This window comes from Poecilia formosa, unplaced genomic scaffold (genome assembly GCF_000485575.1).
Source record: "Poecilia formosa unplaced genomic scaffold, Poecilia_formosa-5.1.2 Scaffold339, whole genome shotgun sequence".
NCBI lineage: Eukaryota > Metazoa > Chordata > Actinopteri > Cyprinodontiformes > Poeciliidae > Poecilia > Poecilia formosa.
Genome location: NW_006800278.1, coordinates 707610 through 724234, shown reverse-complemented (window position 1 = coordinate 724234; position 16625 = coordinate 707610). Strand labels below are relative to the sequence as shown.

At 47.6% G+C, this 16625-nt stretch overlaps 2 protein-coding genes across 3 annotated transcripts; both read right to left on the bottom strand.

The window, feature by feature from the left end:
* Nucleotides 1–651: 651 nt before the first annotated feature.
* On the bottom strand, nucleotides 652–15933 carry spns1 (SPNS lysolipid transporter 1, lysophospholipid). 2 transcript variants are annotated; one of them, XM_016661690.1, is made up of 18 exons: nucleotides 15833–15933; nucleotides 14832–14918; nucleotides 14690–14750; nucleotides 14485–14611; nucleotides 14322–14402; nucleotides 14020–14242; nucleotides 13686–13830; nucleotides 5316–5525; nucleotides 3691–3756; nucleotides 3382–3518; nucleotides 3160–3311; nucleotides 2510–2713; nucleotides 2285–2440; nucleotides 2025–2214; nucleotides 1730–1795; nucleotides 1517–1615; nucleotides 1218–1386; nucleotides 652–1143 (listed from the first exon to the last, which is right to left on the bottom strand). In XM_016661690.1, exons 1-18 carry the CDS (start codon nucleotides 15878–15880, stop codon nucleotides 1073–1075), a joined length of 2292 nt encoding a protein of 763 aa, XP_016517176.1. In that variant the 5' UTR covers nucleotides 15881–15933; the 3' UTR covers nucleotides 652–1072. The 2 variants fall into 2 exon arrangements, with proteins under 2 accessions (XP_016517176.1, XP_007573947.1); XM_007573885.2 differs by lacking the exons at nucleotides 13686–13830; nucleotides 14020–14242; nucleotides 14322–14402; ... (2 more) ...; nucleotides 14832–14918; nucleotides 15833–15933 and adding an exon at nucleotides 6733–7538.
* Nucleotides 11747–12571, bottom strand: nfatc2ip (nuclear factor of activated T cells 2 interacting protein). The gene is made up of 2 exons (XM_016661691.1): nucleotides 12193–12571; nucleotides 11747–12105 (listed from the first exon to the last, which is right to left on the bottom strand). Exons 1-2 carry the CDS (start codon nucleotides 12286–12288, stop codon nucleotides 11944–11946), a joined length of 258 nt encoding a protein of 85 aa, XP_016517177.1. The 5' UTR covers nucleotides 12289–12571; the 3' UTR covers nucleotides 11747–11943.
* Nucleotides 15934–16625: the final 692 nt, after the last annotated feature.

Below are 16625 nucleotides of genomic sequence, written 5' to 3'. Positions count from 1 at the left end.
AGAACCGGGTCCAGAGCAGAACCGGGTCCAGATCAAAACCAGGTTCAGAGCAGAACCGGGTCCAGATCAGAACCGGGTCCAGATCAGAACCGGGTCCAGACCAAAACCAGGGTCAGAGAAGAACCGGGTCCAGAGCAGAACCGGGTCCAGATCAGAACCGGTCCAGATCAAAACCAGGTTCAGATCAGAACCGGGTCCAGATCAAAACCGGGTTCAGAGCAGAACCGGGTCCAGATCAGAACCGGTCCAGATCAAAACCGGGTTCAGATCAGAACCGGTCCAGATCAGAACCGGGTTCAGATCAAAACCGGGTCCAGAGCAGAACCGGGTCCAGAGCAGAACCGGGTCCAGATCAAAACCGGGTTCAGATCAGAACCGGGTCCAGATCAGAACCGGGTCCAGAGCAGAACCGGGTCCAGATCAGAACCGGGTCCAGAGCAGAACCGGGACAAGGACAGAACAGAAAACAAAGTGAGCAGTGTTTTGGTTCTGGACCTGGCTGCACCAGCAGGTTGGACCAAACCACTTGTCCCCAGACCAGGACTGGTTGGGCCCGGCCTGGTCTCGACCCGGTCCGGTTTCATCACCTTTAGGTTTCATTTTTAATTGATATTTCAGACATTTGGTTTCAAAAATAAAAGTATGTTGATCTGCAGGGAGAAAACAAAATGTTTTATTTATTCAAACTGGATCAAATCCAAACCGACACGAACAGAACTTCTGCTGGTTCCGATTAAAAACACAAGAAACTAAAAGATAAAAGTTTATTTTCTTTTTAACAAAAATTAGGTTAAAATCAAAAATCAAACATGAAATAAAAGCAGATTTTAAATAAAGGCTGAAATGTTCTGAAACCAGAACATCCAAACCGGGTCAGAACTTCATTAGAAGCTCCAACCAGCTTAAAGATTAGTGACGTTATAAAACAAAGCTACATGGTTCTGAAGGCCGCTCCAAACGGGTCGACCCGGTTCCGTCTCCCGGGTCGCTGCGGCGTTCCTGACTGTCTGCCAGTTCAGCCAATGAAGCAGCTTCTCTGGAGGACGGTCCAATCAGGTGCAGGGGCGGGGCTTCAGATCAGGACGCTGGACACCGGCACGCGAGTGGACCGCCCGCTCTTCGGAACCACGATGGGCTCGTCGGCTGGAACCACAACAACCATCGGTGACTCAGGAGGTTCCGGTCGGGTGGGTCTGGAGGCAGAAGGTGGGGCTCACCTGCGGGGACGTGGCTCTCCGCCCGGGTCCGGTCGCTCTCCACGAAGAGGGCGGTGGCGAGGAAGAAAGCCCCGCCCACCACGGCGACGAAGGAGCAGAGCAGCAGAGAGAGCTGCAGGGAGCGGAACCGCCACAGGAACGAGTCGGACCTCCGCAGGGAGTCGGACAGCTGCGGCACGGGAGAGAACAGCGTTAGGCTTTGACTAGGCCACTGTGAAACAGGTGGAACTGCCGGTGCGCTGCGGTTCTGCTGCAGAACCTTCTGTCTGCAGGTTCCGGTCCGGTCCGGAAGGACTTACCACTCCGATCATGTAGGGACTGCCAGCGTCGCCCAGCAGGTGAGAGACGACAATCTGCAGAGCTTCAGCTGTGGAGCGGCGGGTCGGAACCACCACGTACTGAACACAGAAACACGGGGCGAAACCGGGTCACCGACGGGTTCTCTGGTTCTGGAGAACCTCACAGTCCGGTCCTGATCGGACCTGGAAAAGATCTGAGATGAAGGTTCTCACCAGCAGGATGTCGGCAACGATGGCCCAGTTCATGGACAGGAAGGTTTCTCCTAGGAAGATGAAGACCTGAGGAAGAGGAGGAGGAAGAGGAGGGGAGGGGGAGGAAGAGGAGAGGAAGGAGAAGAGGAGGAAGAGGAGGTTATGATGTCTGAAACTCCAAGGATCAGATCTCGACTGATGCTGATAATCAATGATTTCTGACTGAAACGTTCATTAAACCCATTTAAACAACCAAACTGACCAGAACCGGGACCAGAACCAGAACCGGGACCCACCGTGTGTGGGCTGAACTCACGTATGTGGCGGCGGTGCTTCCCTGAGCGAACACGATGGCCAGGTAGAGGAACGGCGCCGACAGCAGCAGGCCGGCGGCGCACACATACGGGTCGGCTCGGGGCGTCTTCCTCCTCAGGTGTCGACTCACCTGGACGCCGCTGAACACGCCCAGCACGCCGGTGATGACGGTGATGATGCCGAAGATCAGGCTGCGGAGGAGGAAACGGGTCAGGATTGCTGCGGGCCTGGAGGCGGCGGACGGCGAGGGGGAGGAGCCACCTCTCTGAGGAGGCGCAGTGGGCCTCGTCCGCGCACGGCGCCTTCTGCCCGGAGAACACGGCGGCTCTGAACAGGAAGGTCGGCGCCCAGAGCGCCAGGGAGCCCGTCACGAACGCCACGGCCGTGAAGCCCAGAGTGGACAGGACGAAGCTGCGGCTGCACAGAGAACAGAGCGGTCAGCGGCGAGGCGGGCGGCGGAGCGCTCCTCCGGCTGAGGTCACCTACTTCCTGCTGAGCGCCCGCAGGTCGGTCAGCCAGCTGGTCTGGTGCAGCTCGGCCCGCGCCTCCACGGCGCCTCGCTTCGGCTCCCGGACCACGAACAGCAGCAGCAGGACGGCGATGAGGCCGAGCGCCGGCGTCACCCGCAGAGCCCAGTGCCAGTCCTGGGCCACGGCGCTGACCTGTGACCCCACGATGTAGCCCAGGCCGCTGGCAGCAGGAAGACCACACACCCACATCATTCTTCCAAAACATCAGACCTCAGAGACTCTGATCATCTATTGCTAGTAATCATCTGATTGGACCAGGACCCTGTGATGTCATCAAAAAGACCGGCCAATCACAGTGCTGAAGATAAAACCAGTTCTCATGTGAATTTTCTGCCCTGATGAGGTTTTTATAACTTGATGACATTGATAAGAGCCGATGAAGTTCATCATCGCAGCACTGAAACCTCCAAGAGTTTTTCTAGAACGAATGAAACTAAATTAACTTTCAGCTTTTATGGATAAATAATGATGAAAAGTTCCAGTTCCACTTAAAGCAAGACAAACAATCGGCCACATCAAGACTCGGGAATTACTGACTTAAAGAAGCTCAACTTTCTATGCAAGCTGATTTTTCAGAGGTCAGAGGTCAGGCTGCAGACGACTGACCTGCCCACAGGGATAGCGAAGTAGAAGACAGAGAGCATGCTGGTCCTCTTCTCCTTGACGTAGAGGTCTGCGATGATGGTGGGGGCGATGGTGGAGTAGCTGGCCTCGCCGACGCCGACCAGGCCTCGGGTCAGCAGCAGGGCCCAGAAATGCTGCAGCCGCAAAAACCACCGTCAGAGACCGGAGCCGGTTCTGGGACCAGCAGGTTCTGGAGCCGCTCACCTGCTGGGGGGTGAAGGAGCTGGCCAGGGTCACCACGGACCAGAAGGCGATGCCGCCACACATGATGTACTTCCTGTTGTACCTGTCGCCAAGGTAACCAAACACAGGAGCCAGCACCATGTAGCTGCAGATAAAAACTGAAGAAAGAACCGGTTGCAGGCCCATGGAGCCGATCCAGAACCAGACCCCTTCTGCTATCTGGACCGACCCGGGTCCACAACCCTGGGCTGAACCCAGGGATCTGGACCAGAACCCGACCCCATACCGGACCAGGATCCATTTGGTTCTGGACCAGGAAAGCCGTCTCACCCGTCTGCAACAAGCCAGACTTTCCATCGTCGATCTGGAAGTAGTTCTCGATGTCCGGAAGAACTCCTGGAGGAAGGGGTCAGGGTCAGATCGTTTGTCATCTCCCGCAGGAGAAATTTCTCCAGGAAGCAAAAAACTGCAGCACAGCAACAAGGACAACCTCATCCAGAACCAACATCAGAACCGGATCAGAACCGACAGATACATAAACGCAAAAAATACAAATGTCACATTGGCAGAACAACCATTTCATTCGCCTACAATCCATCCTCTCCATTCTGCTCTGGGTCACCGTCTGGGCCTCCGATTAGTTAGTACAGGCCCTCTATGGGCCCCCGCCATGGGGCCCTCTGTCTCCCCGCCATGAGGCCCTCTATGTGCCCCCGCCATGAGGCCCTCTATGTGCCCCCGCCATGAGGCCCTCTATGTGCCCCCGCCATGAGGCCCTCTATGGGCCCCCGCCATGGGGCCCTCTGTCTCCCCGCCATGAGGCCCTCTATGTGCCCCCGCCATGGGGCCCTCTGTCTCCCCGCCATGGGGCCCTCTATGGCCCCCCGCATGGGGCCCCACAATGACTGCACTAGCAGATTGTACCGCCTGCTGGGTCTCTGCCCAGCTCATAGCTTCTGACTCACATCTCCACGTTTTTGCTCAACATGTATTTTTCATTTTGTTGAATTAATTCAAAAAACCCCAGAATGTGAGATTTCCTTCCCAAAGATGAAACTAAGGAAACTTTAACTGGTGGGCAGCTCTGACTAAACTAAACTCTCCTGAAGGTTGTGAGGTTTCTGGAGGCATCCAGGTGGATCCAGAACCTCACAGAGCTGAACGGCAGTCGGTCCGGACTGAAGGAACCGGGCCGTGGGTCGGGATCGTTGTTCTGTTGATGACTCACTCCAAGCTAATGCTACAACGACACAGCATTTGGTGGAAGCTAACGCTACAGCGCTAACGTCAATTCTAATCACATCTGAAAGCAACACCTTCATTTTGACATAATTCACAGGCTCCATGAGGCCCGTATGTTTATGTCCTGCTGTGGGTTTTAGTTTGATCTCGTCTGTTTCTGGTTTTAAATACACTGACTGGGAAAAAAGACTGGAAAGAGGAAATGGGCTTTATCCCCTTCAAAATAAGAGCATAATGAAAACTGTAGCACAGATGTGAAAACTAAGTGCGCTAAATATGTTCAAAGTTAGCAAAAGTGCTAAGCTCAAATTAGCATACTGGCAGAATTGGCCACCCCTGCTGGGAATGTTGGCCGCCCTTTGAGATGTTATCCTCCTGGGAATAATCTTCTCTGGAGTCTGTTGGACTTCAGATGGTTTGGATTTGACCTTTGACCCCTTCACACTTCTCTCAGGTCTTTGCTGATGCCTTTCCTCTCTGGTTTAAAAGCTTCTAGACTAAAACATTTTAGAGGATCTAAATGTTTTAGATCCTCTTAAATGGATCTAAAACATTTAGTTCCATGACCAGCAGCTCCACCTTCTTCCTGCTTCAACCAAAACAACATGAAGTTAACTGAAAAAAATCCAGACTGGTTCCTGATCTCTGGCCGTCAGCCTAAAGGGTCAGGGGTCAGGTTTAGGGGTCTCTGCTGAGTCTGGAGCGGCCCCTACCTGCCACGGTGAAGCGGTCCATGTAGTTGAGCAGGTTGATGTAGCAGAGGATGCAGACGATGAGCCGCGCGCGGACGCCCGACACGCCGCTGGCCGCCTCCTCGCCGCCCCCACGCCGCCCGGCCGCCTCCTCCGGCGCCTCGGCCTCGCTGTCGGAGGAGAAGAGCGGCGCCGAGTCGGACGAGTGCTGACCCAGAGACATGGCTGCGGCTGAGGAGAAGACAACCCATCTCACTATCTGCTGCTTTTCTGTTCCTAACATGTTTTAATTCTCCAGATCTGCCTCTAGAAAGTCTTAACTGAAAAAATAAAGAAATGGACAGTAAGAGTTAAAATAGTCGGTTCTGTCCTGAACCTCCTTCATGGACCAGTTCTGCTGAACGTCAGATCTCTGGATCCGTTGCCCCTGCAGCAGAGAAAGTCTTATAAATGCTGTCAGTAGTCATGTGACGTCTGTGAACACAAAGCCGGTTTCAGGAAGACGAGCTAAAGACGGACCTCTTCTGGCTTTTCTGACCCGACAGCAGCTCAGATTAAAACAGTCGACGAGTCACCGCATGAGGAAACAGCTGACTAGTCAAAACACTGACTAGTCAAAGCATGCACATCCAGATGTTTGCATTTCCAGAATAAGCAAAATTTCCTTCAATTCAGTCAGATGAGCAACATCAGGTTCAGCATTTTAGAGGCTTTCCCCCCAAAACACCAGGAGACGGTGCCAACGTGTCGGTCCAGACGGTAACGGCAGAAATCAACATGGAAAAGTGAACCTCTGAGGAGGAAGCAGTTTCACCTTCATCTGTTGCTGAAAGAGGAACTAAGCTGGAATATCTAAAACATCAGAGAGTGAAGAGCTGCAGCAGAAGAAAAGCCTAACAAAGCGACAATATCACAAGGTCATCAGCGAATGAGGAGATCCTGCCTGTTCCAGCCTCCACAAACTCCCTGATGACAGGAAGGTTCTGATTTTCTATCAGGGCTTTAAATCTGCTCCAGAAACTTTGACATGTTGACTGTTGGAAACTGGAATAATCCAGATGCAGATTTCTATATTTGCTGACAAGACTGATGTCCTCTGTCCACAGCAGGAACACGATCCTCGTCTGGGACTAAAGGGGAAATATTTGTTCTGTAAGATTCTGTAGAGAATCACTGTGTATTTTATTTTAAAGCGCCACATTTAGCAGAATTTCTACTGAAGATTGCTGTTTTCTGATGCACCAAACTTCATCAAAATTTAAACAGATTTTAGTATTTTTACCTCACAGAAAGTTAAATATTTACTTTTATTGACTGAAACCGGAGTTGAAACATTTCAGCACGTTTTCTTTTTAATTCGTCTCCAAAAACATCAACTAAAAACAAGGAGACATGAACCAACCCCAGACCTCATCCCCAACCTGCTGACGGTGTTTACCTGGGAGGATGAATCAGGACGGTTCTCTCTCCGTCTCCTGCTGCCGGTTTAAAATATTCCCACTGAAAGTCAGAAAAATTAATTAAAAGTCATTTTATCACCTTACAGCTAAAACTCCTCCAGAGGCTCGAAGAAAAGTAGAATCAGAGGTAAAATTGAACAGCTTTCCGCCGACGGCTTAGAAAAGTCAGTTGTTCACCGCCGCCATCATCCAGCTGAGCCAACTTCCGCTCTGAGGCTCACATGACCAGCGGGTCACGTGACCGGAACGGTTCCCTGGGAACTAAAGCGAAGTCACAGAAAACTGACATTTATTACATTTACTGGTTACGTTTCCTGAACCGGAAAGTTCCGCGAACATTTATCCTAATGGTGCCGTGATTAAAACAGCCGCTCACAAATCCAATTAAATTATAGAATGAAAATGTATGCCGAGGCAAAATAAAACTGAACGATATCAAATGGTTAATTTACAATTTTGGTCATTACCCAGGTCCAAATGACACATTTTCAATGTTTAAATGCATCAAAAATTCAGCCTGCTGGCAAAAACTCAATATTTATATATGGGATGGCTGTGGAAGATGTAGTGCGTCGAAAAAAAAAAAAAGACTCCAAAGCCATTTTATTTACATCTTTTGGCAAACAATGATTCAGAAATACAACCGTGGCAAAATAAATAAATACAATAAAAAAGTAAATTTATGAATTAATCAGAATCATTGCTGTTGAGAGATTTAGCTCTGCACCTGAATATGGAGTGAAAATAGTCTCAAAATATTTGTGCGTGTGTAAAAATATCTGTGCGTGTGTAATACTGGATTTGTTAACCTTAAAAATAAAATAAACCTTCTCCTACGCCTATACATGTTGAAAAAGTACACACAAATCACCTGGTACGCACACACAAAACTGCATTTACACACAGATCCGGTTACGAGTGCACAACTATTTCTGAGACTCATTTCACGCTTCCGGGATTTGTGTGCAGATGATGCGTTTACATGCTAGTAAAAGCTGGGACATCTGAGTTTTGCTCGGAGTCTAGTGTTTTTATCCTCTGACGTTTCTCACTGTGCCGAAGTGGCAAATACTTTAGTTTGTGGAAAACGGAATATATCAGCACTTCCTTATAATATCCTAAAATTATTTATAGACATATTGTGCATTTTTGAGCGGTACAGGAGACTAAGTGGTCTGAAAAGCGACCACTAGGTGGCGGAATGGTTCGCTGGCCGGAAAAATAGCCAGGAAAACCCAGAAGAGACGGAGCGTCCCGGTGGTCTGTCCTCTGAAGTAAGTAGGAGCTAAACCTGCAGGCTTTGCCCTCCGATTATAATGACACATGGAGTAATTATACATGATTTCAGGTTCCGTTTTATATATCTGGTATTTGATACTCTGCCCTCCTCATATGTTTCTGTTAGCGGGAGCTAAAGTTTATGTGAGCTATGCTACGTTAGCTATTGGAAGCTAAGCGTGGATTTTTACTGTCACACAGTTTGAAAGTCTGTCTTCAGTCTTAACTTTAACCAGGTTGATTAAGTTTCATGATGCCGAAGTCGACAAGCATCTTCAGGAGATTATGTTATAGATGTTGGTCACTATCACTGAAACCGTATTTTGTTGCTTCAGCAGTAATGAAGGTAGATCTGGACCTGCAGGATCATCATCTGCTGCTACTTTATTCAGCAGAACAACCTGAAAGGTACGTCATTTATGTTGACTTTTCAACATACTTAAGGATTTAGTCTAATGTTCACACATAGGCCTGTCAGAATAACCAATTAATCGGATGATAAATTAAAACAAACTCAACGATAAATCCCTTGGCCTGATTTATCGTTTCTGTTTTTTTCTCTTTCTACCAAAAACTGGATAATAAAAGTCTTCAGTTTGGTACTTTGGTCTCAATTAGATCTTATTTTGAAAAGCAATTTTGTCTAAAAAGACTTCAAAATTCATTAGTTTTGTTTATTCTGGATATTAACAATGTCTTCCAGTTCCAGTGTTAAATGTTCATTAGAATCTGAGAATGTGTTCTTGCATTATTATTTCGTCATTACCATTATAAATGGTCTCAAAAGAACTAAATTATCGTTTGTCGAGAACTTCTGCAACCATTTATCAGACAGTAAAATGTTTTTCATGGTGACAGACCTATTCACACATCCTCCAGAATCTTCAGATTAAACTGTGTTTGTGTCTGGACCCCATTTCATCGGCCCTTAAACAAATATATACCTCGTCTGCAAACCAGGACAAACCTGATGTTCCTGTTCATCTTCATTTCAAGTTGATGAATGTAGATGGTAAAATGTATTCAGATGGTTTAAATTTTCACATGCAGTAAATTTCTTTCTCAATTGATATTTTGACACAATTGAGAACTAATAAAGACATACTTAAGAAAATAAATATTTTATGCATTTATTTAAAGCACCACTGCAAAAATAGCCTCCACAGAAAAACATTGAATGTAAAACATTTGATCAACATAAAAAGAAAATTTTCTACATATATTGTGATCATTCAAGTAATTTTCAGGTTCAGTAATGTTCTGTCACAGTCAGGTCTGTCGGTGCATCAGCTGTTCAGGAAAATCAGCATAACTGTAGACTAACTGTCTATTTGTACTTTTCTCTGCATCTTCAGACAATCTGCAGCAGCTGAGATTCTGGGAGGTTCAACACCAGAACCTGAAGCTTCAAACTGAGCCGTCAACTGAACCAAGACGCCTTTCAAACTACAGTAGTTAACCTGCTCTGTTGGTAGATGTTATGGTGTCTCCTCAGTCTGTACAGACTGACACTGGTCTTCTTTGAAGCTTTATGGTCTTTCTTTTGTTAATTGATTATAGTAAATATTTGAACATCCANAAATAGTCTCAAAATATCTGTGCGTGTGTAAAAATATCTGTGTGTGTGTAATACTGGATTTGTAAACCTTAAAAATAAAATAAACCTCCTACGTCTATACATGTTGAAAAAGTACACACAAATCACCTGGTACACACACACAAAACTGCATTTACAGACAGATCCGGTTCCGAGTGCACAACTATTTCTGAGACTCATTTCACGCTTCGGGGAAGCTTCCAGATTTGTGCGTAGATGGTGCGTTTACATGCTAGTAAAAGCTGGGACATCTGAGTTTTGCTCTGAGTCTAGTGTTTTTATCCTCTGACGTTTCTCACTGTGCCAAAGTGGCAAATATGTTACTTCGTGGAAAACGGAATATATCAGCACTTCCTTATAATATCCTAAAATTATTTATAGACATATTGTGCATTTTTGAGCGGTACAGGAGACCAAGTGGTCTGAAAAGCGACCACTAGGTGGCGGAATGGTTCGCTGGCTGGAAAAATAGCCAGGCAAACCCAGAAGAGACGGAGCGTCCCGGTGGTCTGTCCTCTGAAGTTGGAGCTAAACCTGCAGGCTTTGCCCTCCGATTATAATGAGACATGGAGTAATTATAAATGATTTCAGGTTAAGTTTTATATGTCTGGTATTTGATACTCTGCCCTCCTCATATGTTTCTGTTAGCGGGAGCTAATGTTTATGTCAGTTATGCTACGTTAGCTGTTGGGAGCTAAGCGTGGATTTTTACATCGAACTAACATATTTGCCACTTCGGCACAGTGAGAAACGTCAGAGGATAAAAACACTAGACTCAGAGCAAAACTCAGATGTCCCAGCTTTTACTAGCATGTAAACGCATCATCTGCACACAAATCTGGAAGCTTCCCGGAAGCGTGAAATGAGTCTCAGAAATAGTTGTGCACTCGTAACCGGATCTGTGTGTAAATGCAGTTTTGTGTGTGCGTACCAGGTGATTTGTGTGTACTTTTTCAACATGTATAGGCGTAGGAGAAGGTTTATTTTATTTTTAAGGTTAACAAATCCAGTATTACACACGCACAGATATTTTTACACACACAAATCTTTTTACACATGCAGATATTTTGAGACTATTTTCACTCCATACCTGAACAATTTGCCAGCTAAATATCCCAACTTTGCTAAATATGTCTCCAACAATGTTCAAAGGGATTGTATCAGGTCAATGCAATAATGATAATGGAACCAGGTCTTAATTTAACTTACATTTTTGAAAAGGGACAAAAAGCAGCAGGCTAACTGCAGAGATCAGAGCTGATCACCTGAACTGAGACCAGTGCTACCGCTAACTCAGGAGCACTAATCATAAACATTAGCTATGCTAACACTGAAGCGCGACAACACCATGGCAGTTAGCAGAAGCTAATAAAGTGCTAAATTCAATCATGTTGACACGTCACAAGGAGAAAAGAGGCTAAAAAAAAAATCATACATCTGAATTTTTCATGGATTTATCAACCATTGTTGGTTGTTCATCAAGTCTGTAAACCTCTTTTGTTTATCATATAATTAGTACTTGCTCAAAGTTTGCTGAAAAAAGAGGAAATGAAACTGCAGCGTAAGGTCACTTCAAAATAAGAGCATGAATATAAACATTTATTTGAAGAATTAACCAAAACTTTGACAAATGTTGAGCTTTATTCAATTGAAAGTTTACAAAACAGCCAAGAAAATTAAAGCTTGAAAATTTACTTGGAAAAATTAACTTAGGGGAAGTTAAGCTAGCTAAACGTTTCTAAAGCTAACAAAAATGCTAAGCTAATAATTAGCTCTGCTATCAGCCATTAGTGCATTTTTTCTCCACCTGGTCCTCAGCCCCCCTGCTCTGCATGTTCTAGATGAGCCTCTGTTCCAGAACAGCTGATCCAAATGACTGCAGGACCATCAGGAGCTGCAGATCCTGTTAATCACCCAGAGACACAATCCAGGTGGCAGAAGGGAAACACCTGAAACATGGAGGACAGGAGGCCTGAGGACCAGGGTGGAGAAACTCTGCATTAGCGGGATGTCCCCACAGGAGCAGCCCTGGTAACCATGGCAACGGCGGAGGAGCCACGGTTTCGGCACAAGAAGTGAATAAAATAATATTCAGTGAAAATGAAAGTTAGATCCAGTTTGTTTCATTCGCTAATGTTTATTTATTAACACAAACTGGTAAATGTGTGTCTTCTCTGGTCCAGTAACTTTATTATTATTATCCTTAGAATCAAATAAAAACCATCTGTGGAGTCGGAACCTATTGACCAACCAACTGGACTCCAGAGGGTTTGTTGGTTTCTGAGCCCGACAGAACCGAGCCGGCGGCGAAGCTTCAGGTCCAAACTTCGATGATGTCTCCGTCCTCCAGCTCCAGCTGCGCCGCCGTCTGGCTGCCCGCCACCTTGGAGCCGTCGAAGTGGAACCGGACCGACCTGCGGGCGCCGGCGGGGAGCCGCGACAGGAACTGGGAGAACACGGAGCTCAGCGGCGCCTCCTGGTGGGGAGAGGAGGCGCTACACTGTCAGGACGCTACGGCACAGAGGATGAAGATGAGGAAGCAGCGAGGAAGAGGAGTACGAACTCTGTGGACCAAGAAGAGCTGGGAGGAAGATCTGTCTCTGCTCTGCAGCTTCAGGCTGACGCAGCTGCTGCTGCAGCTCTGCTCCTCTGCTGGCATCACCACACATTCTGGCAGCAAACAGACGGGTCAGGAGGTTCTGGTACGGGTCAGGAGGTTCTGGTACGGGTCAGGAGGTTCTGGTACGGGTCAGGAGGTTCTGGTACGGGTCAGGAGGTTCTGGTACGGGTCAGGAGGTTCTGGTACGGGTCAGGAGGTTCTGGTACGGGTCAGGAGGTTCTGGTACGGGTCAGGAGGTTCTGGTACGGGTCAGGAGGTTCTGGTTAAGGTTATTGTTACAGACGCTCCGATCAGGATCTTTGCTGCTGATACCGATCACCCATGATGCCGATCTCCGCCCATCGCCTGGATTGACTGTTAATTTTTTGCTTTAGGTATAAATGCTGCTCTGTGATCTGGTAATAAATTCACATAATTTAGAGATGACACATATTTTAATACACGTCTAGAATCTGTTTTCAGCTCCTGCTGCAGCTGCTCGCTGTGAGAGCTCACCGTCTGGAGGCCGAGCGGCTCCGTCTGAGAAACATTACCGCCAGTAGCGGCGGTCCGACACCAGAACCAGAACCAGAACCGTCTCACTCCGCAGCTCCAAGACTTGGATTATTATTGGGGTTATTTGTTTAGCTTTCTGAGCGTGATGCTAATCCGGTGAGTGTTGGTATCAATCAATCAATCAAATTTTATTTGTATAGCACATTTCAGCAGCAAGGCATTTCAAAGTGCTTTACATAATTAAAATAAAAGCAGCATGTGAGAAAGAGATTTGAAAAACATCATTAAAACGTAAACAGTGAGAAAGACATTTAAAAAAGGTAGCTGCGCTGCTCTACCTGCTGATGGACCCGGATGTCTTTTGTTCCTGCACTGATGCAGCCAAATCAATCAAGTGTTTGTTTTTAAATATCATATTAGATTCGCTGTGTTGATGCATCGTGACCTGCTTCACCCCGAGGTAATTCTCCGCCGCAACACGAAACGTCCCCAATCACTCAGCGTTAAAGTTCCTCACCACATCACAGCGTTTGTTGCTGCGCGCCTGCGCGGTGTGAAGGAAAGAGGAGATCAGCTGCAACACAGGCTGAGAAGTGAGATACTTGTGATCGGCAACAAGAGACGGTGATCGATCACCAATCATACACTTCTTCACAGAAATCGGCCGTGAAAAACGATTATGATTGGTGGCCGATGGATCGGAACACCTCCTGATTATTGTTCACTAAAACCAACAAAATAAACTCAGAAACGTTTTAATTAAATTTAGTTAAATCTGTAATAAACTGAGAAACCAACGATTCTAAAACTGAAACAGAAAATTCTTTGTGTTACTGATCTGATTATTTGTGATGAGAAATTTATTGTTGTTTTTTTTCCCCTCATCAGCAGCTTATGTACCGGACCGGTCCGGTCCGGTCCACCGAGGTCATGTGACTCACCTAAGATGTCTGCGATGCCGAGGCCCAGCTGGCCCACGGTGGCGCCGGCCGGCAGCTCCAGCTCCTCCCTCAGCAGCAGCAGGCGAGGGGGCGGGACTTCCAGGATGGCGGCCAGCCGGCCCAACACCTCGCTGAGCCGGGTCGACTGGAACAGAACCGCCATAAACCGGGTCACACTTCCGGTCCATCGAACCCAAGCTGTCCTCCACAGGACCGACCCACAAACCACCGTGGATCAGGACCTGGTTCTGATCCGGGTCACACCAACAGCCTGTGACCCAGTTGTGGTTCTGGAGGACAGAGCAGCTTTGGGCCTGTTTGGTTCTGAACGTACCGGCAGCACCAGAACCTTGTGGACGTCAGTCCGGCAGCGGATCTTCAGTGGAATCTCCCGCGGCGAGTCGGACCCGTCCGCCGGGCTCATGATGATGACATCATCACTGTCGTCGGTCGGGTCAGACCTTTGGTTCCGACGGTTCCGGCGCCGACTGGTTCTCTGGTCTGGAGGCTCCGGAGACAGAACGGCGCTGACGGCTCGCAGCTTCTTGTTGATCTCACTGGACAGAGGACAGATGGCCTGAGACAGAACCAGAACCGGACAGGACCAGAACCAAACTGAACCAGAACCAGACTCACCTGATCTTCCGCCGGGCCTTGCTGGACTGCTTCTGGACCGGGCTCTCAGGCGGCGGCGGGGACGGGCAGCCAGCGTGTCCTCTGGGACAAACAGAGACGATAGCAATGCTGCGTTAGCTACGGCGCGTCCGGACTGAGCAGAACCGGCTGCTGTCCAACTCACAGCTGGTTCTCTGCAGGTTTGGATCGGAACCGCCCAGGTTCTGGTTCCTCCTCGGAGTCACTGAGCTCCACCACCGCTGGCCTCCGGGGGTTAAACTCCGCCCACAAGCTCTCATCACCGCCATCATCTGGTCAGAGGTTGAAGCAGCATGCGGTCAGAGAGGTGGAGCCCCCTGGTGGCCGGCAGCGCCGCTGCAGCGTCTTACCTGAGCTCTCCCTCCCTCCAAGCAGGCATGCTGTGGGCTTCAGCTGCAGACTGCTGCTCACCTGGACACACAGACACAACACAGCCAATCTGGGGTCAGAACCGGGTCAGAACCGGCCAGAACTGGGTCAGAACCATCTTACCCTGCTGGAGTAGACGGGGACAGGGACAATGGCGGCGGGGTTGAGGCGTCTGCGTTTGGCTGAAGGCCGGAGGTCGCTGCTGGACACCTGAGGACATGACAGGAACTGAAGAGGTCAGAGGTCAAATCCAACCGGACCGTCAGCTGCTGAGCAGAACCTGGACCTCATGAGGGCGGTTCTGATTGGCTGCTGCTCTGGAGCAGATAGATGCATCGAATGACCCCAGGAACTGGGAGTGTCGTTAAATCCCGTTTTAACATCCAGTGTTTCTGCAGGACAGAACAGATTTTATTTTCATCTACTTCTGGCCTGGTTCCATCTCTCCTGCTTTAACCCACACCGTTTTATTCCTGGTGTATCCACTTTTTATCCTGATTCTGTTGTCTTCAAGCAATAATGTCAGAGCAGCACCTGCAGCCTGGGTGGTGGAGGGATGGTGATGTGGGCTTGTTCTGCAGGTAAACCAGGAGTCAAATCTGGTCCAAACGATCCTCCAGAACAGGGCAGGGTGTAACCAACGCTGATGTTGAGGTTAAATTTCAGTTCAGGCTGATCGGAACCGAACTGCATCATGGGCCGTGAACCAGACCTTAACATGTCGGGTCCATTTAGCTGAGTTTAACCAGCATCATTTATTTCATGATTATGGAGCCAGACTGAGCCAATCAGAGCAAACCTTTAACAACCGTTATCAAATCAGAGTATGATATGTTAACATGGTAAGAAATGACATTAAACAGCCTCTGATCATCAGATAAATAGAGCATATTTTATTACTTCCTGTTTATTAGAGCCCTTAATAAAAGACACTTATTGTGAAAAACCCTGACTCGTTCTAGCGACGCTAATGTTCAGAGTTTGAGCATCAGAGGAAAGATTAACTCGTCTCTAAAGCTTCCCGCCTCCGTTTCCCTCCTTTGAATCATAAAGTGTTGCGCTAAAAGCCGGCAGGCCTCCCGCTGCTCGCTGGTTTTAAAAGCGGCAGCAGGTCTGTCACTCACCGTGTCCGCCATGATTGTTTCTACGCAGAGCGCCAGCTGGTGCTGCATTCACGGACTGTCGGAGAATATGATTACTACAGGATTTTACCTGATCGGCGCTGCTTTCGGGAACTAACTATATTAGCTTATCTTTAAATATTGTCGAAAAGTTCGTGTATTTTAGCACCTCGGTTTAAAATACGAAACTCATCTAATATTTAGATTCATTAGATGCAGAAGGAAATATTTCTAAGTCCAGCTTTAGTTCCTCAGATAATTCAGATATTTTATAGACAAATTAAAAAAGTTTCAGTACTGAACCGTGAGCCTGTCCTTGTGCAGCACCATACCTGGGCTCAGTGTTTGTTAAAATGAATTCCTGCATTTATGCAGCGCGCCGGCGTGCCGAGATGTTCAGGAATCCCAGGTAGCCTGAAGCTACCATCAGATTACACTGACAAGCTGCAGCGCGGAAACAGAACGGTTTTTAATTTTAATAATTATTCCCACTCTTTTTTTAATTGCTGAACATTCTTGGAAAGATTTGAATTTTAAAATGAAAATCTGGACGTTTTGTGTCTGGATGGAGAATTTAGTGAAGAATCATAGTGGTTCTGGTCCACTCTTCCTCCAGACTCTGAGACCTTAAGGTGTTCTGACTGTCATACCAGTAAATCCAGCATACTTTATGGTAATACGCATGCGCACATCGATGTTACGTCACATACTGCTTACTCAGCAGATTTCTTATAAATCCGTCATACCTGTGTGTTTTATTTCTCAGAAGATTGTTACCAAACTGTAATCAAGACAT